This window comes from Strix uralensis, chromosome 4, assembly GCF_047716275.1.
Source record: "Strix uralensis isolate ZFMK-TIS-50842 chromosome 4, bStrUra1, whole genome shotgun sequence".
NCBI lineage: Eukaryota > Metazoa > Chordata > Aves > Strigiformes > Strigidae > Strix > Strix uralensis.
The window spans coordinates 37,044,591-37,064,615 of NC_133975.1; the positions used below are offsets into that span (position 1 = coordinate 37,044,591).

Consider the following 20,025-nt stretch of genomic DNA (forward strand, 5'->3'; position numbering starts at 1 on the left):
CATTCTGTGTTTCTCATTACAGTTGTTTGGTTTCTCTTTCTCCCCTTTAATTCTCTGTTACCCTTGACTCCCTCCCACACCACCGAGCCCCCCCCCCCCCAAACCTGCTGCCCCCACGTAGTTTCCTGAGCGAGCCTCCTGCCCTGTCTCCTGCCTGCTTCTGCCCTAATTTCAACAGGAGGATGAGTGGCCTCAAAGAGACCTGGGTGTTTCTGTGGCCCTTAATGATCCGTGACAGGAATCAGCTGGATGTACTTCCAAATACAGAGGACTTGGGCTGCATCTAGAGCTGCTTTTGTTGTTATTAAAGGCTGATCCCACTAGCTGGAAACAAAATATGCATGCAAAAGAGGGGAGCAGAGGGTGGCAGGGGTGAGCGGTGCAGCTCCTTGCTCTGTTACTCGTTCTCACAGCTACACTCTAGGGATCCTCTGGTTAGGCAGTCCCAGCAGTGCTGCTCAGGAGGACTCTGAGCCTTCATCAGATCAGGGGGACTCTGATTAAAGCAATAAAAGACAGCAAGGAAACAGGGAGGAGGGCTGAGGGGGCTGAGGCAGGGGAGACATGGTGCCCACCTCCCACGCCAGCATGGATCAGGGCTTAGCTGAGCTCTGGGGAGCTTGTTTCGTTCCTCCCTTGGCCACAGCAAACACAGCATTTTAATATCAGGATTGTAGCATCCTTTGGGAACAAGGGGCACTGGAGTGTGCACAGGAACTTCCCCTGTGTCCCACACCGAGGGGTCACAGGCAGCTGGCCCCCAGATGTCAGCATCCTCCGCCGGGACTGCGTGGGCATCTCCCGCATGACCGCTTTTCTGTGATTGCAGGAATGGGCACTGACGGCTCTTGAGCAGCCTTCTGTTGTTCTCAAGAAATTAATAATATGTTAAAACATTACTCAGCACTTACATATATCACTTGGTGAATACTAACTGAGCCTCAAAATTGGCTGGAGACACTGGCATTGCTTCGTTTCCAGATAGAAGAAGGGAGACTGTTGCAAAGGCTGTGGAGTGCAGGCTGGGCTTGTGGGGTATCAGCCACAATTGCCACCAAACGCCCAGCTGACCTGCCGCTTGCATTGGGCTGCCTCTGTGTGAGGGTTCCCACCATGTAAATGTATATAACCGAGCCATGTGTCCATAACAGGTACTTTTAACCTTTCTTCAGTGGTCCAATGTGCTGCTCACCCTATGGCACTAGAACCACCAGTGCATTGGCAATCACTGTTTTGTGCTCCCCTCTTCAGGTTAGTTTTGCTCCTGCAGGCCATGGCTGTACACAGTAACAGGAGGAGCCTGCTACTGATTTCTGAGAGCAGCTTCCCACCCTCTACATGACCCCTGGGCAGAAAGAGGCTCTGGCAAATTCAAAAGTGCTTACTTGCCTGCCAATGTATCCATCCATCCATCCATCTGTAAATCTCTCTCTTCTTTGCTACTCCTTCCATGTCTTCCTCATATTGGTGGGGCTTTTGGGGGCAAGAGTTTGTTTCTTGCCAGAGTAGGTAGCACCATGGTTTTCAGCTTGCAGCTCACTGATTGTCCCTGAGGATCTGAGGGGTGGAAGAGGGGGTAACCCCAGCTGGCCACATCCTGCACCTTGGACACATCTGGGCTGAGAAGATGCTTTAAAAGAGAGGGGAAAGCACCCCTTGCCTAGCCATGGAGGGCTTCTCCAAGCATGGATCCAATAAGGAAATCACTTTGGGCTTAAAAATAAGGTTTTAAAGCAGCCTTCCCATAGCAGCTGTGAAGGAGGACAAAAAAAGGCTTAGTATTTTTTAAGGTGGAGTTCAAGCAGTTTATGAGCTGGATTATACAACCTGCTTCAGGGGCTGGATGGAATGACCTGGAACATCCCCTCCTGCCCTAATCTCAAATATTTCCTTACAATAACAGTTTTGACAAAGAAAAATAACTTTTTTCCCCCTCTAAACAGAATAAATTTGAGAGAGCCCTGAACTTCCTTTGCATTTCATACAGCCCCTTTCTGCAAGGACAAATGGGATGAACAAACACAAGTCTCACTGACAAGATATTTAATATCCATGATGTGAGGAGCTTTCCAGCAAAAGACAGACTCTGTTTTATGCAGAAATAGCTGAATGCAGCCTGTAAAGGCCTGGCAATTAATCATGCATTTGAAGAAATACAACACAGTCATAGAGGCTGAATTTTAAATGCTTGCTGCTCCAGTTTGGACAGTGACAAATTAAGGCCCATACAAAAGCAGGTGTGGCTCTTGAAGAAGCCCTCTGAGGGCAATTAAAAATGGGAAACCAGCTGGTAAGTGTGCAGATGTGACAGCTAGAGCAGCTTAAGAAATTAATACAAAGGAGGATGATGGAGGAATTAATGGTGTAGGAACTGAGGTGAATGAAACAGGACCTGCTCTCCGAAGGGGGTTGCTCTGTGGTGGGTGAAGGGCCTCGTCACGTGGGATGGGCAAAGTTGTGACAGCCACGTGTCCCCGCTGCCCTGCAGAGCTGTCCTGTGCCTGCCACAGACAGGCTCCAAATGAAGCCCCCACCGAAGAACCTCACAAACTGCAGGAGCTGCTGCCCCGTGCGTCCCACAGCTTCCCCTGGTGCCCAGGGGAGAGCTGTGTTTGGAGATGTCTGAAGCTGATGGCCTGGGCACCTCCGAAAATATGTGTGGTACCCCGTGAAAAGGGGCTAAGATCAAGGCTGGATTTTTCCAAATAAGCTCCAATGAGAGACAGGTCTGCTCTGATCCAACAGGCAATATCCAGCCAGGTTTCACACACAGTGCTTCATTGTGTCCGATCAATTCAACGTCTCCAGTGTTCGCTGTTCTGAAGCAGTCAAGAAAATGGTTATTTTTCCCATTGAAAACACATAAAATAATTCAGATACATGTCAAATTATGAAGGATTTGTAATTTGCCGTTAGGGTTACCATTTAGGAAGTGTTAGCAGATTTATAAATAGTGCCATGAAAACAAACTATGAATCAGTACAAGCCAGAGCTCCTCATCCTGTTTGGAAAAGGATGCCACCATGATTGTCATCACAATTTCTCCATGCTGTTCTTCCCACATTTACTCCTACCTTGCCTCTCTCCATACATCCAGTGGGTGTGAGGTATCCCTGGGGCAGCATTTTGTAGAAATTGCCCTCTACCAAAGTGTAGACTGGGGGACTGGTCCCATTTGCCTCATCAAAGTCTGTTCTTCCAAAGTAATTTGTTGATACAAATCTCTTTCCTGCTGTGAATTATATGGGCTATTTCTCAGAAAAAGCTGTCAACACAGATTACTATAGATGACTTGTTTGATTTTTCTCCCCCCTTGTCCATAGGAAAGGATTGCTTCCACTAACGTAAAGCTTTGGCATACAATAATCCTTCTGGGAAGCTGAGCACAACAGTGTTTCATTTGAGGCTGCTGGTAGCATGGCAGAGTGGACAAGGTCTTTACCAGTTTCAGCCTCTAAGTAAAAAGAAAAAAATTTCTAGTGAAGAGCTGCTCAGCCCTCTGCCTGTGTTTGTGAAGCTGAGTATTTAAGCCACCTCTTTCTTGAAAAATAATCTTATTTTCATTAGCCCTATTTCCAGCACAGTGTTGATGAAGCATGGGAAATTTTCAGTGTAAAAGGAGTTCTTTTTCTGCATTCACCCCCACACTAGCCTTGCTGCTTGCCACCAGCATGGGTAGTAACAGCCCTAACTGTGCTGTCCTAGCCAGCATGCTAAATAATAAAGCAGGTGAGCAGCTTCATCAGGGGAAATAGCCATTCACAGTGCCTCTACGCTTGGACACAGATAGTCATTGCAGCACGGAGACCCAGTTCGGCCTAACAGCTTTCAGATTAAAAAGCGCATCCTAAGACTGAATAATTTCTCTTATAATGAGCTCGACATCCAGGGCCTCGTCCAGAGAGAAGGGCCCCAGCCAGCCAGTAACAAAGTCGGCCACAAAATGCAGTCCTTACCAAAAATCCGGCAAAGGTGGGAAAAAGGAGGCAACCAGAGAGCCATGAATGCAGCCTGAGGCTCTACTGAGCACATATACAGAATCTGCAGGGCAGAGACAGCCTCAACCAGTGTTTTTCTTCTGTTTGAAGGGATGGGAATGGGCTAATTTGGAGCTGGCAGTAGGTAACCAAAGAGAAGATATAAGATGAATCTTATATAATGATCTGAAACTGTTCTGCATCCCCCTTCTAGTTCCCTGTGACAACCACGGATAGAAACAGACGCCTCCGAGTGATGTTTAAAAGGTTTCATATACCAGTGTGGTAAATAGAGCCAGTGCCAAAACTTCCCTGACTCTGACAAGGGGCATGAGGAGAAGCAATTACTCATTGCTTATCCATCACCCTCCTGTCATCTGTTGTGTCTGGAGACTGCTGCCACGTGCAAACATCTGGGATGCATCACGGACTTTCTCCTGCTGGAGAGAGGAGATGGTTTTTTGGACACAAACTAAGATTGGAGGCGCTTTGCAGCCTTTGCAAGGGAACAAACAGCAAGTTACTGCACGTACGATAGGAACAGAGGGAAAGAAGGAAGAAGGTTTTATTCGAAGATGAATGTGAGAGCCTTGAGGGTGAGCAAAACCTTCATGAGCAGAAACCTCCTGTGCACATGGGGAGGGGGAAGGCTGATGGGCTGAGACAAGCAATTATGACTTGCATTTTAGGGGGCTGCCTGAGCAGAGGGGAATACCGCCAGGAGCACCGAACACCTCACTGGTTTTGCAAGCTGTGCCTAGTTCCTACCTAGAGGGTGAAGGATAGCAAGTTGTTCTTCAGGCCCCGAGTTAACCAGGAGTAAGGGAGGGCCATTGCTCTTGGACAGCAGAGAGGAGGAGCACCTGTGGCAGCGCTGCTAGGCAGGCCCTGCTGGGATCCCTCTCCATTCTCTTCCCACAGGGCTTCTTCCAGGATCCCACTCTGCCTGCAAATGGGGCACCTCCAGGGAGCCAGCCCCAGCTGCCCTCAGCAGCTGAGCTCCGTCCCAGCTCCTGGCTGGGCATCACTCAGGGACACCACTTCCTTACAGCACAACCGCAGACACATGTTAGAATATTCCAGGATCAGTTGCTCTTTATTTTAGGTCTGTATAAACCATGAAGGCAGGCACATGTAGTTCCCCACCTCAGCTAGCTTTTGGGAGCCCAGGATCTTCAACCTCCATGTAATGCAAAGATCTTTTTTCTTCTGTCTTGAGCTGAAACCTTTCTTCTCAAACTGCTGGTCCCAACAGTGACTCCCCTGCTACTGAAGTACACCCTCACACTTCTCTGCCCTCTTTGAGCTTTCCTCTTTGTTTTAGTGAAATCTCTCTATTTTTTAAGCCCTGATACTCTGATTCCCTCATTCTCCTTCTGGGAAAAAGCATCTACCCTCCTTCTGTTCCCCTCAAATTGCAGAGACTCCAATCTAGAAGAAATCTGGGCAGAAGATTGCTGGTTGCCTACTGACCCGCCAGTTCATGGAGACCCACAGCAGGGTTGCACCACTGTCCGCATTATCCATGGCACAAGGCAGCAGTCATGAGACACAGAATTCACGCACTACATGTCACTATAGTCTAGAGATTATTTTCTTCTTTTTTACCAAAAAATAAATGCCAACAGTCTTTCTTTTTAGCCTGACATGTGGTACTAACTCAGTCGCAATGTCTCAGTCTTGAGATTGAAGCTGGTGGTCTCAACTGGACCTGAGGATTAGTTAACCCTGCTACTAATCAGTGTCAAAAAGGCAGCTTCCTCCTCAGCAACATCCTAAGCAGCTCATTTTTAGAAAGACAAACAGTTCTGAAATCTGCAGTGGTCTAAATATTTTAAGATAATAGTCTTTTATTAGTTTCTGGTTCAAGGAAAGTCCACTTGTCTCCAGGCAAACATTTTAAACATAGTGAAACAGCTTTTCAAAACTGTTTGTCATTCTGTAAGGCTTTAGTTTTCTGCAATTTTTTTTTTTTTCACTTCTGTCTTCAAAAATAAGTGGGTTTCTCATTTTGTTTTTTTCTGTACAAACTGTGATTTGGTGAAATTGTTATCTCCTGTCTAACAGCAAAACATGAGAAATACTGTCCATACTGGGTTATAGGTAATAATAAAACTGTAACAGGTGAAGGGTCTGCCTTTAAGGAGGAACAATAAATACATTGGCTGCCTTAGGTCTGAGGACTCTTGAGTTTATTCATCGTGAATGAATAATAAATCTCCAGGGTCTGCTGGTGACTATTTACAAATAAAACTCTATGGTTGGAAGATAAAATTACTCTCTTCAGAAGTAAGTGGGGAAGAGGAGACAGGATGCTAGTACTGCCCGTGCTGCTGTGGAGGGCTCCCAGGGGCTCCCAGGCGCAGGAGACAAGGGACAGCAGAGCAACAGCAGAGCTGAGGAGATTTTTGGGTTTCTTCTCCCACTGTGTGGGCTGTCTGTGTCCTTCCCCTCCATGGGATAAGGCAGACAGCCTGGGCTCTGATTGGGGTCCCTCTGTGGGCTTTGTTCACTCCTCAGGCTGGGCAGCAGGGTGGCCTTGTGCACTTGCACCACGATGGCCAAAGTGGTCCCTGCCCCCCTCCTCCTCATGGTGCCTCCCCTGACTGATGCTTCTGCCACAGACTTTGGCTGACAGTGAGACCTCTGCCTCAGCCCAAAGTTTCCTGGGAGGTTTCAGGCAAGGTGTCTTGACACTCCTTTAGAAGAGAAAAAAATGTACTGAATTGTCTAGGGTTAAAAAAACAGAAAAAAAAAGTGGTTGCTCTGAGCAGCTGAGTTTTACTGAGCAGCTCTGCCAGGGCCATGCCTTAGATGAAGGTTATAGCTGGCCTGGTTACAAGCATATGAAAATCATCACCAGCTTGTGTCCAGCAGAAGCACATTAAACTGCAGCAGCTGGATGCTAAATAGGACTTCTCTGGCAGGTTCACTTTGGGCCCGAGCCAGAGGCAAGTGCTAAACTGGACAAAGAGCCTCTCCCCCCATGGCCTCCCCATGCAGGGGGTGAGCAGCAGCAAGGGGCTGGGGCTCTATGGCTCACCAGGGAGGGAGCCGAGAGCAGGGGTTCAGTTCAAGGAGACTGGGGTGGGCTGGGCAACTGGCTGCAAGGAGCAGCTTTGCGGACGGAGGAGGGGAGGCCTCCCTGTGGAGGCAGGCACGGCATTCGCCTGCCGTTGTCAGAAAGGCAAACACCTTTCTCTGCTGTCCCCATCCCAGTCGCTGCCCACAATCCTAAGGCACACCTAGCTCCGTGGTTTGCACTTCTGGGTCCTCGAGTTTGCAACCTTGATGGCTGCTCCTGGCAGTCACTGCCCTGCAGTACGTGTGCAGTGGTGTGCATGTGGTGGAGACCACGGCTCATGGGACATGGTTTGCATTAAATCCCTTCAATGCACCAGCTGCCCTGCAGAATTAGTTGCCTCGGTCCTTATTTTCCAAAACCCCAGCTAATAGGACCCAAAAGGGCCGCAGTGCCGTGGCTGTGCTCCTGATGTGCATCCTTTGGTGCAGAAGTTTTATCAGCAAGGGGTGCAGCCTGCCTGCACCAAGACCACTCTGCAATAGGAACTGCAGCACAGTGAGTGAGGGTGGGCAACCAGGAGAGCCCTTGCCAGAGCACAGTCCCGCTCAGAGCTAAAGCACCCACGCTGGTGTACCCTTCCACTTTTGCATGAGGAAAGCCTACACACATGGCAGAGGCTGCTGGCTCCTGGTTGTTTTCTCACTACTGAGTAGTGCAAAGTCTGAATGCACTGGAAGCTGCTTCTTTTGCAGCTTCCTACCAGACTGACCCTCTTTGGCACTTACTAGACAACCAGTCCAATTTTACCAGCGACAAGCAGAGGGACAAGAGGAGAGAGATGCATAAAAGTCAAAACAAAAGGCTCCAGCATTCCCTAAGAAAGCAAGCAAGCAAGCAAACAGGGTAACTATTCTAGTGTATACACAGACATGCTGGTAGATTTACTTACTGTGTTTGCTTACTTTCAAATAGCTGGCAGCATAGGGTTAGGTTTTCTGTGCTTATTAGGATGAGAGATAAGAAAAAAGATGTAAAAAAAAAGTACTTGGGATTTCCTGTTCCCAGGCCCCATTCATCACTTCTCTGACAGTTGGGCTAAAAATACTTTGTTAATCATAAGGACCTAAAGGCGTAGAAGGAAATTGCTTGCAAATGCAAGCTCAGCCATCTCAACACAAAAACCACTGGCAGCTACTGAAGTCCCAGCATCTTTGACTTTGCTACAAAACCCTTCTCCCTTCACGTACCAGCTACAGTGAATGGCGGTGTCAGAGCAGTGGGCTCCCTCCTTGCAGGAAAGGCTAGTAAGATGAGGCCATTTTCCTTGTAGCCAGTTCTGAGAAGCACAGCTGGATATTTTTATAATTGCTTTTCTAAGCATTTACCTGGGGCCTTGCTTGGTGACCTGAGGAAGACAAACATGACCTGTTGTTCTAGCGCTGTTCAGGGTTTTGGGTCTCCTCTTTGAGCTCTCAAACCAGAGAGATGCTGGGCAGAAATGCACATAATCAAAAAAAGGAGCAGCAGTCAAAAGAAGGAAGAGAACAGACGGGACTAAAAGCAGGGGCATATTTATACCCCTAAACTTTTTTAAAATCACAAACCTGGAACAGCATGGTTTGAAGGGAAGTGCTGACAGGAGCACCTATCCTGAAGCAGCTGACAACCTTTTCTTCTCTGAGGTCTTTCTGATGAGCGGACAGAGCAAAAAAGTAACGGAGAAGTGGGGAAAAGACACTATAGGATTAGGATAACATTTTGAGAGGGGAGGGTGAGAAAAGGGGCAGAGGACATCTCATGTCAATTAATGCGTGGGAAAAAAGCCCAACCTGAAGGAGAAAAAACATCAAAAAGGAGCAGAAGAGGAGGGGATTCTGAGAGATAGAAAAGAAGATAAAATGGAAGAAGGACATTATGGAAAATGAGTTGAGAGGAAAAAACTGACTCTAAAGAAACAGTGGAGAGGCTGATGGAGGAAAATTCCAGAGAGAAGAACTTTCAAAAATGTTGTCTTATAGATGTAAGATATCTGTAGATAGAGGTACGAAAATCCACGGTTTTGACTCAGTGCTCTCAGCAGAAAGGCACGATCCAACAGCAAGAGAATAGTTCTTCAGCCAAGTACTGGCCCTAGACACTTTAAGTATGTTATAGGCCACATTTCACTAAAAAGATGTCACTTGCTTATGATCTTCAGTTTCCCTGTTAACGGAACAAGTATAAAGAGAATTCAAGGCAGGTGTCTAAGCAGGTTTTGAAGTGCAAGGTGCGATGGGTTTGGACAACAGCAGTTTCTTTCTAGCTAATGATCAGCCTAATCCTATGGCCTAAAATACGAGCCCACCATCAGGACAGAAACAAAGCTCTCTGTGAGGGGGAAACAGTGCTGGCAAACTTCTCCAGAAATACTGAAAAGGCCTTGAAAATCTGAGTCTGACCACCACCCACAACTGGCTTTGCCTGTGCAAGGCACTAGGTCAGTGCTGGCATAAAGCCCTAACCAAACCCTGCCTGGCTTTGGCTTTTTCCCCCTCTATAATTCAGAATTCACAATTTCAAGGAGATGGATTACAAAGTGAGAAGATGGATGAAGGGGAACCAGGCAAGACTACACATAGCATGGTAGTAGCATGTGCTACTAACAGGTGACAAGCCAAGGTGCTTATGACAGCACCTACTTCCAACAGACACTGCTTAGTTTTTTATCTTGTAAATCTTGTGAATACACATAGCCAACCTTGGCAAACAGGAGTTCTCAAAGCAAAACTCTGGCAAAGCTCCTGGAGCCTAAACCTGCTCAGAACCTTCTTCCAGGTGGTGGTAGAGGGCAGGAAAATGGCACCTGCATGTTACACTGTCCACTGAGACCTTTCCAATCAGCTGCTGTCACAGTATGGAAAAAAAACTCGAGTAAATATTTTTAAGAACGTGAAAAAAACCTCCTTGCTAGAGCCCTTTCTCTTGGGTGTGTGCACCAGGTCCTCCTTTGGCTCATGAGGATGGAGAGGAGAGGAAAAGAGGGACCTGACACCTGTTGCTCTTGGCATGAGGATGCTCTAATGGACTTCTCATTTCCTGGAGCTCAGGTGCATCTCAGCCGGGTGCTCACGCTTTCAGTGGGGATCACACTCCCCCTGCACCCATCATCTTCACGTCCAGTCCAAACCAGGATGTTTCAAAATCAGTGAATTTTCTCCCCTTGTGCTCTTACTAGAATGGCTCAGAGACCTTTTATGAAGCGTACATGAACACAGCAAGTTGTTATGACCCTTGTTTTTCCGAGATTTCTTGTTTGTTGTGCAAGGTTTCCTAAGTGAGGGAGAGAAACAGTGTGTTAAATGGAAATGTAAGTATTTTCTCTAAAAACCACTGATAGGAGCAAAGAATCCACTTAAAACATATAACCAAATGTTATTTAATATCTTAAAAAGTAACACAATCCAAAATGGATATTTCACACAACACTACATAAACAACATGAACACAATATTACCATATGGAGGGACTTTCAAATATAGACTTACAAAAATCCCTGTCCTTTTTTTTCCTTTAAATTATTATACTAAGCATGACAAGTAATCATCATTTACAATATGGTACACCGACACAATAAAAACCATGTTACAAATGTGCTGTTATAAATCAGTAACGTTAGGGAAGACATTTCATGAACTGCAATTATTTCATATGAAATACTATACAATATAAACAGAACATCCATCTTGGATGACCTTTACAGCAACCAGAGACCAAGTAATTTTTAAATTTTTTTTTCAGTGCAAACACATTTATACAAGGCAGTCTTGGCTGCAAAACTCCCTTCTAACATACAGTAAGTCCCACTTGCATTTATTAACTCATTTAAACCTAATGCAACAGCCACATTCAGTCACTCACAGAAAATTACCTGCAGAATTATGATCCCTTTAAACTTAAGTCTCCTCCACCTATAAAAGTAACATCTGTGCCAATTACTCCAAGGGCCTTTTCATACTTCTGGGTGGGTATCCTTTGGGCGGCTCTAACTGCTATACAACACAAGGGCAGCGTACCGCACGGAAAATCACCCTTCCGAGGTGGGGAACGCGTGGTGGCTGTCGCAGGCATCCCGGCTGTGCGTTTCACCAGGGATTCAACCCAGGCTGCCCCTCCAGAGCCAGGTGCGTGCGCGTGGCCTTCTGCTCCTTCTCTGCATTTAGTGTCTCGGGGCGGGGGGAGGAACACGGAAACCCTCAGCTCAGAACTGAGCTTCAATGGAGTTAACGACCCACTCCCATCTCCATCAGATCCACGGGAGATCAGGGGAGTTACGCCAGATTTACACCCGCATAACTGAAACCAACGTTTAGAGCGCCGCTATAAAAGAAGCGTGATAGTCCCATTTTCTTCTAGCACCAGCGTGGCTTTCGGTGGGTCCACTGCATGCTTCTCATGCAGTAATGATGCACTTTACTTATGCTGGGGGGAACATTTTAGATATATACCTTTTTTTTAAAGAATTTCGTAAAAAATAGAACTTTTCTCTCTAATACTGTACAGTTTTCTTCAGAAGAGCAAAGAGAATTGTAAACTGTGGGCGTGACACCAGATTAGGAGTGCTATTTGCTTTCTCAGCACAACCATTTGAGCAATTATGTTGGGAAAAGCTCTGCGAAATGTATTTGAAAAACAAATTTTTAATTAAAATAACTGTTTCTAAACCCACTGCTAGCAGTACTCATATGACTGAAAACTTGGGTTGGTTTTGGCACTGCTAATCCAAGAGGCTCTGCAGGACCACAAAGTAGTTTCTCTCTTATTTAAACAAACTGCACGCATCAAAAGAGAAACTTCAGAGTATAAACATGGAACACTTTGGTTAGCTATTAAACTTATTCCAGTAACTTTAAGAAAGCAACTGGTTAATCAATTAAGTCTGCAGACTCTTAGCCTTCATTTTTTCCAATGTGCCTGGACATGAAGCAGGATCAGTGAACTCTGCCTACCTCACGGACTCGCGAGGCTTAGCTGGTACCACGTCAAGTGCTTCGAGGCCCTCAGGCAAAAAGGAGTGATTTAAGTGCAAAGTATTATCCATGTTTATGATGGCCTCTGAATACTGGTTTGCTTGTTCTCTTTTCTAAAAACGACTACTGCTGGCAAGCACTTAGGCCACGGTTTTCATTAAAATATTTGTTTTCCAATACATTTTACTTTTTAAAGTTGAGGGAACATTGTTTCGTGTATAACGGACATCTTACAGTGGTGCAAGGAGTCAAATGGCTAATGATTTCTTACTATTTTTAACTGAAATACTTAAAATGTCAAAATTAGCTCAACTGATGATTGTATATTAATTTGCATCAGGATAGTGATACTAGGTTTGCTGAAAGAGGTGTTCAAAAATCGGGATTTGTATATAAATGTGATCTGCTTCGGTTCAACTGCCACTTTCTTCCTTTGGTTTTTGGAAGAATCCTTCTTTCTTCCCTCTTGAAAGGTGGCTTGTTGCAGCTGGCTACTTTTCAAATGCCAGCTTCATTTTTCTTGGAAACTCGCCCATGTTCTTTGAACAATAGGCACGTACCTCGAGTAGGGACCCTAATACTGCTCCCAGTAAAGTCAATTAAAGGCTGTTGGTAATTTCTATAGGAGCAAGTGTTTCAGATGCACACAATCTGGAGAACAGAGTGCGTATCATTAAAGGAAGAGCTGTTTTAACACCCTTGCCAGTTCAGAGAAACCACGACCTGAAATGTTGACAAAGATGGAGGCAGAATAGGGCCCAAAGTATTTGAAGGCTGCCAAGAAAATACCCAGAGTGTCTTCTGTTAAACCCCAAACTGTCAATCATATTTCACAGACTGTAGATGTTCCTAATTTGCTAAATTACAAATACATTTTCAAGTTCTACCAGGCAGAAATTTTAGCAGTAACTGGGGAGAGGATGGAAGGTTTCAGCCTCCCTTTCACTTTTATCCCAATTATGCAGCCTTGTCAAAGTCTTTAAGTCTGAAAGCCAGATTTTTAGTATTGTAGAAGGAAATTGTGGCAATGGAAACATGATGACTTCATACGCAAGCATTGACACACAAGAGAACGCCATGACCTAATGCTTCAAAGTTTTTAACCTTGCTTTGTACAATACACTTTTCATGTTGCTGCATTTCATCAAATTCATGGAGGTAGTTATATGTGTAAAAAAAATTACCATAAAAGTAACATGTTGTATTATAATAATACATATTAAGTGTGCAAAATGCCGACAGATTTGTGTTGACCCTTTACAGTTGAACACAACACAGATTCAACCTAATCTAACTCTGTAAACGTTAAATTGATACATTAGAAGAATGATAGATAAGCAACCATGTAATACAAGGCTATGATTTCATCAAAGGATTAGGGTGACATAAAGCACTCAAGCTCCACTCTTGTGGTTTTGTTACCAGAACCTCAAGATGGAATTTCCTTATATTCCATTGTTGATTTTTAAAAGAAAAAAAAAATTCAAGATTAGAACGTTTCTATTTGAAACTTCTGTTTACATTCCATATTCCAAGAGTCACATTAATATTGGTACAGTGCCATGTCAACATTAATATGACATTTATGTTGTCTGCTGGTCTCTGGGAACTTTAGGAAATAACATACTACACAGTTTATAGGTATGTACTATCATATTTTGTTGGAATTATGTCTTCTGTACAACCAGCTGCCTGCATAAATTCTGATTTGTTTGACAAACAAGTATTTCCCCCAAAGGTGAAATTTGTTTTTGCTGTTCACATTTTAATACTGCTGTTAGTACTTCAGATCATCACTGTAAATTTTATCGTTTCGACATTTTTATTTACTGAATTGATACATACTACTGATGTCAGAGCTCATCTCAGAAACAAAATCACAGTCAGCCACTGCATAGTATATGACAATTCCCCACAAAAACTCTGACTCTACAGTTCGCATGGAATAAGTACGGCTGGAGTTACATACTGAATAATAAGATGCGTCATGCAAAGCATTATATGGTAATTAGAGCACATCTTGGAAGGTATGATAAGGCAGAAGGCTAAAGGCCAAGTGACTTTGATAACCAACCAAAAGCACAATAATTTCCTTTATGTGCACTGAAAGGTCTTATTGCTCCTATGAAATGGAAATTATACACTGAAACCAAGGAAAACAGACCTGTGCATCGACTGGGTGTTCTTGACAGAACTGGAAACTGATTGTGTCCAGAGTTAGAGAGCTGTTTTGTAAGTAAATGAATTATATCCAACTGTGTAACATAAGGCTGAATCTTCAGTAAAGACTTCTGATGACAACAGAGAACATGAGTGAAGCTCAAAGGACTTTGTGTACAGAGTAATACATGTCACCAGAACCTGACGAACATACTGGTTTTTAGTATGTACAGTTGGGTTTCATACCTGTGTACTACAAGAGCTAGACAATGTAAATGTCCCTTTTCTATGCAACAATTTGGGCTGTTGAACATTTTACTACCTCTGTTATTCTTCCACCAATTCATCTGTTCCAAAAAAAAAAAAAAAAAAAAAAAAAAAAAAGAAGAGTTAAATTTGGAGTCAGTTTGTTGCGCTACCAGGCTGCATGAGTAACAGAGCAGAATGTGGCCCTATACCTAAAAATTACTCTTGGAGTTTAACTATCCTTAGAAGTTACTCTGCAGTAATTAGCACAGTACTAATTACTTTGAAGTAACAGTTTAGGGGAAAGCAATTAGGATATACCATACCTACAGAATTCAGATTTCTACTGCCAACCATGTGGACACGTTTAATTTCTAGAAACTAGACATGTCCATAAAATGCTAAATTGCAAATAACATCCACTGAATAAAAAGGCCAGAAGTTTATAATTCTCTAAATTTTGTTCTCTGATAATCACTACAATGTATGCTATTTTTAATAGCCTAATTTAGGCACTCTATTTAATAAGCTACATAAAATAGATTTATGTCCTTCCACTAGAAAGAAATCAATTCTTCAGGCCATACTTGTCATTTATATCATAAAGAATATTTTTGTTCCAAGAAATTAATTATCCTGATTCCTATATTAATGGCAAGTTGCAATACCAGAAGTGACACAAGAATTAGATAATCTTTTTTAAATATTTGATTTATACTGAAGACATTTGTTATATTTTGCGTCACTCCACGTTGTAGCTCCATGACAGTTAAAACTTTCCCTTCCCTCCCCACTCCCCCCCTCTACGCAAAGGTCCACCTCCTCATTTGTGACTATGGAAGGTCAAGTAGCAAGTCTCAGTAAGTAAACGTCTCTCATACTTTTGAAACACAAAAGGAGAAGCCACCTCCCTTCCCACCCTCCATACTTAGAAAAAAATAAACCAAAACAAACCCCAAACCTCTTTTTACTCGCTTAAATGGGTATTTGCAAAATTGTGTCACAAAAACGCACAGTGAAAATGACTGATTAGTATTAATAATTCACAGATAGAGCTGAGGTCATCACTTATCATGTTTGGCATTGTTTTTCCTCATGGTGATCCTGGCTGGTTACTTTCAGCAGTGGCTCAGTTTTTGAAGTAAAAACGATCAACTCTGCAGCAGAGTTTTGCCTCTGACCAGGGGCATCACACATCTGTGGCATTTTTTTAAATGAAGTTGGCAACTGCATGGACATTGAAAATGCAGATTACACTTACAGTGTCTAGACTTTCATATATGTGCTCAGTTACAATTAAGTGAAGCAAAAAGTGTACATATTATCCCTACTGCTATTCTGTCGCTACAGAGCCGCAAATGTGAAAAGCAATACCTTGAAATAAAGATTTCTTTGTTGCCCCTAGTCTACATAGCAGCACAGTTTAAGTAAACACTAAAACTGTGGTTGAGATGCTTTTTTATTTTTTCTCCAAAGATGTAAACATCAGTCCCAGTGTCGTAAACTTTGCTGTATAGGATGAGACAGACGATCCGAGGCAGGATGACTATCAGACACTAGTGACAGAAGCTTGCAGGCAGTTAGCAGGTTTCTGCAGTTTCTCAGCTTCACTGGTCGGTGGGTCTGCAGTGGCTCGGAAGTTGAACGTTGGGCCTGCGCCACCATGTGCGGGGCTCAGAGCAGGGTTCTGACGTCTGTTGCTTTCAACAATACTTGAAGTATTGGATGCCAGGCTCTCACGAGTACTAGAATGGAAAAGAAATATATATACACACTCATACTAGAATGGAAAAGAATAGAAAAGAAATCTTAAAACAGAATTAGGTCAGGAAACGAGAATAGAGTGTTTTGTAACAGGCTTCCTGTGTTTGTATGTAATGTCACATCAGTGAACCATCTAATTTTGACGGTATACACATGTTCCTCCAAAACAGATTCCGGAGGTACTCAGCAGCCACCATACTGTAACACAGGTATAGCACTAAGCAGAGCTGAAGCTGTCACACAAACTGTAAGCTGAACCAGTATCAAGCATCTGGATTTTTCATTCAAGGAAACAGCTTCCATCTTGCAAGTGGAACATATTAATTTTCTTTCCTGCCTGGTGCATTTTTGCACAAAGTAACTTCATCAAATCAGCTCTGTTGACTAGGCAGAGCTAGAAAAGCAATCATGTAACACAGCTTCCTCTGTTGTCTCCTCTTCTACCTGTCTTTGTACACAAAATATTAACTCAAAATGCTACTTTACATTAAACCCACAATGTTTCTAAACACAACGCTTCAATTTAGCTTTGCAGCTGAGACAATTGCAACTTACAAGACACTGAGAAATCTTAACTGCCTGGTCTGTGATCATGCCCTAAACAACTAGTGCTGCTATTTTATTCATAAAATGGACAACATTCCTTCAGTTCTAACGTATTGTTTATCCATGGCAGTGACAGGACACTGAGCACTTTTAAAGACTAAGCCTTTTAATGACACATCTAAATACAAACACAGAGGAGCCTGTGTTTTAGGCTACAGCTTTAAAAAAACTCAGCCAAGATATGCTAAGGCTAGTTTTGCCACTATTACTCATTTTGTTCTCTTTCCGCTTTTAACAATTTTTGATTTCCAAATAATGTCTTCATGTGAAGACAGAGGTTTGGGTTTTCAAATAGCCATGTGGCCCCTGGTCATGTACCCTTCACCTACATCCCTACTTCTTTGCAAAATGACATCACCACTGGCTATGGAGATGTTTACAGAGGACATCTAGAGGACTGAATGGGTTTATTCAATAAGAGCTAGAAACAAAGACACTAATGACAGAGTTTCATAGTCAGTTTAAAGCCAACCTAAATTTACCTGCTACTGAAAGGGGCAGCTCTTGCCTGCCTTGTGTGGACCTGACCCTGCCACATGTTCCTGCTGCTTCCCTGATGCTGAGCCTTGCAGCCAGCCACATCAGGGACCGCTCTCAGTTAAATACTAGCCCTAAGAAAAAAAAAAAAAAAGATTAGTGCTAGCATCAGGGGAAGAGTAGGAATATACAGCTTTGGATGTGGCAGGGGAGAACTGTGTCAGTGCATAGCACGGGAAGGAAGAAACACCTTGTGCAGTTGTAGGGCAGATTTAAATCATCTTAAACTGACTGAATCTGAAAAATCAATGTTGTTACGAAACTTGCATAAATCTTTTAAATTGATTGAAATGGTACTGATCATCTTCTGCCAATTATCACCTTATTGTCAGTAGTTCCTAACAGCTGTGATGTGTGAAGCACACAGTAAGAGATCTCTCTGAGCCGCAATGACGTATGGTGCACTTCTGTTGCTCATTTTTTGATTCCTCTCCCTCTGCTTTTTAATGAAAATAGATGCAACCTTTGTTTTCCAGGTATTATTCGCTAATTGTATCATTCTTTATGGGATCACCAATTCCAGATCTTCAAACATTTTCAGTTCTGATATTACAAACTGACCATTACAATATGTATACACAAAGACTAGTGAGAATTTTGCATGCAGAGTAATGCCAAAATTAGCTCTTCCTCTAGGTGACATAAGAACAGCAGTATTATATAAGCTATAAAAATAAAGGAATAAAATTAATAGACAGCTAACATTTACTATATACAATTTGCATAAAAGCAATGAACAAAATACTGTGACGCTGCTTTCCCAATGGTGATGTGTTCACGAATTTCATACACAAATTACTTTTGAAGTCAAATGACCACTGCAAATCTCTAACTACATCCTGTGGTTTTTTTTTAAATGCCCCTTTTTTCAATTTGCCACACTTTAAAAATATACTTTTTCTTTCACAGTGTGGAATTGGTAATCTTGATTCCCCAAGCAACACTGCACACTTCCATTTAAATGAAAAGATACCACCACACCTCATGAAGTTGAGAGTTACAACCTCAGTGGAGGCTAGAAGAGTATACCTGAGGGATATCACTACATGCATGTCCTGTTCTTATACTCTTCCCTAGGCATCTGCTAACGGACACTGTCAGATCTAGGTGAATCTTACCAGATGGATGCTGGATGTTTTTTTCTGTATTTCCTGGAAAAGGGCTGTGGAGTACATTTTTTGTTATAAGGTAGGAAAGTAATAACAGCATGGTAATTATAGCCAAAGGGCTAAATTCACCCTCAGTTCAATTTATTTTTATAGATTTATACCAAAACTCAGCAAAATCATCCAATTTAATCATCTTGAAGCAAAACTCATTAAAAAGCCTTTGAAATATCCAGACTATACACTGGTCCTGGTCTTACAAAACAAATACACATGAAAACCCTGTGGAACGTTGACTAGTTTTTTTTTTTTTTTAAAGCTTACTTTATGTGGCCTTGCCAAAAAGAAGACATTTGTTAATAAGTTTTGGGTTTTTTTAAAAAAAAGGGATGTGTGGAACACAATCATTATTAAAAGCTGCTTATCTATTTCCCTTTTGATCTAAACAAAGTGGTATAGCAGCACTAAATCCAGTATGCTCGCCATATTATCTTCTCTTGCTAGCTAAGTTTAAGATTAACATCAACAGAAATTTTAGCTTTTGTGTAAATAATTAGGGAAGGAAAGTCTGCCTTTGTGTTAACCAGAAACACAAGCTTGATATACAGCTAGCAAAATAGTAGTCTTAAGAACCGATTTTTATCCAGTTGACATCCTATCCTGAAGGTGAAATGCACTCTGCGGGGTGAGACAGTCTGAGCAAGAAGCAACCACCACCTTACACTCCCCCACAAAAACTGACTGCAAGTATAGAACTTCAACTAAAAGAAGAGATTACATTTAACAAAGAACAGCGCAAATAGCCTCATACAACAATTGTATGTGAGAAAGATGCCAAGAATCTGCAGAACAATCGACAACAGGAACAAATTCAAAACCTTAAGTTTCTTTTTTAAGCTAGACTCAGTGTAAGTGGTACAATTTACTCAAATTATTTTTCAAATTTTTTACTCAGAAAAATTATACGTATGTTAAAAGCCTGCTCTAGTTTAATAATCACTGCATGCTCCAACAGGCCCAATAATTGCTGCCTTGTCATTAACATCAAGTGGGAGTAGCCATCAAATCCAAAGGAATTTATTCCAGAGAGACATGACTTTAACTGAAAATGAAGTTTAGTCCTGTGTAGAAGCAGGAAATCCTTCACATGCCTTTCTGGGAGCCTTTGCTATAGATTAAAAAACATATGTAATTCTGAGGAATAAGAACACCTTTTACAGGGGAAAAAAATGACAAACCAACACAAAACCCGAAAAACCCCATTTTCTTTCACCTAATACAAATCCAGTCTTGGAGGTTTTATTTTTAAACACAGGCAATAAATAATTTAAGCTCAAGTATGACACTATAAGAGAACTACTACTGTAAATGATTTCTGTGTTCTTAGAGTCATTGTTCTGAACTCTGATGGGTTGCTATCCAGGGCAAACAAAACCAGTCAAGGTCCATTCCAGCAGGGACCTAGGACTGTCAAAGGTCAGAGAGAGAAGGAAGAAGGCTGAGTGAAGGATTCTTAACCTGGAAATGAGCTTATGAAATCTCCAGGGCAGGGAACACACCAGCAACTCTCTCATCCCTACACCTGCAAGATTCCTAGC

General features: G+C 42.8%; 1 protein-coding gene across 5 annotated transcripts in view; it reads right to left on the reverse strand.

Annotated features, from left to right (window-relative positions):
- Positions 1-10,388: 10,388 nt before the first annotated feature.
- Positions 10,389-20,025, reverse strand: part of STOX2 (storkhead box 2) — a 149,937-nt gene continuing 140,300 nt past the window's right edge. For 4 of the 5 annotated variants that reach the window (XM_074866404.1, XM_074866405.1, XM_074866407.1 and 1 more), the window contains one exon: positions 10,389-16,159. In XM_074866404.1, the coding sequence (XP_074722505.1) occupies positions 15,964-16,159 (196 nt within the window). In that variant the 3' untranslated portion in view covers positions 10,389-15,963. Of the gene's footprint in view, positions 16,160-17,251; positions 17,396-20,025 lie in introns of those variants that run through there. The other variant, XM_074866406.1, reaches the window with a different exon arrangement.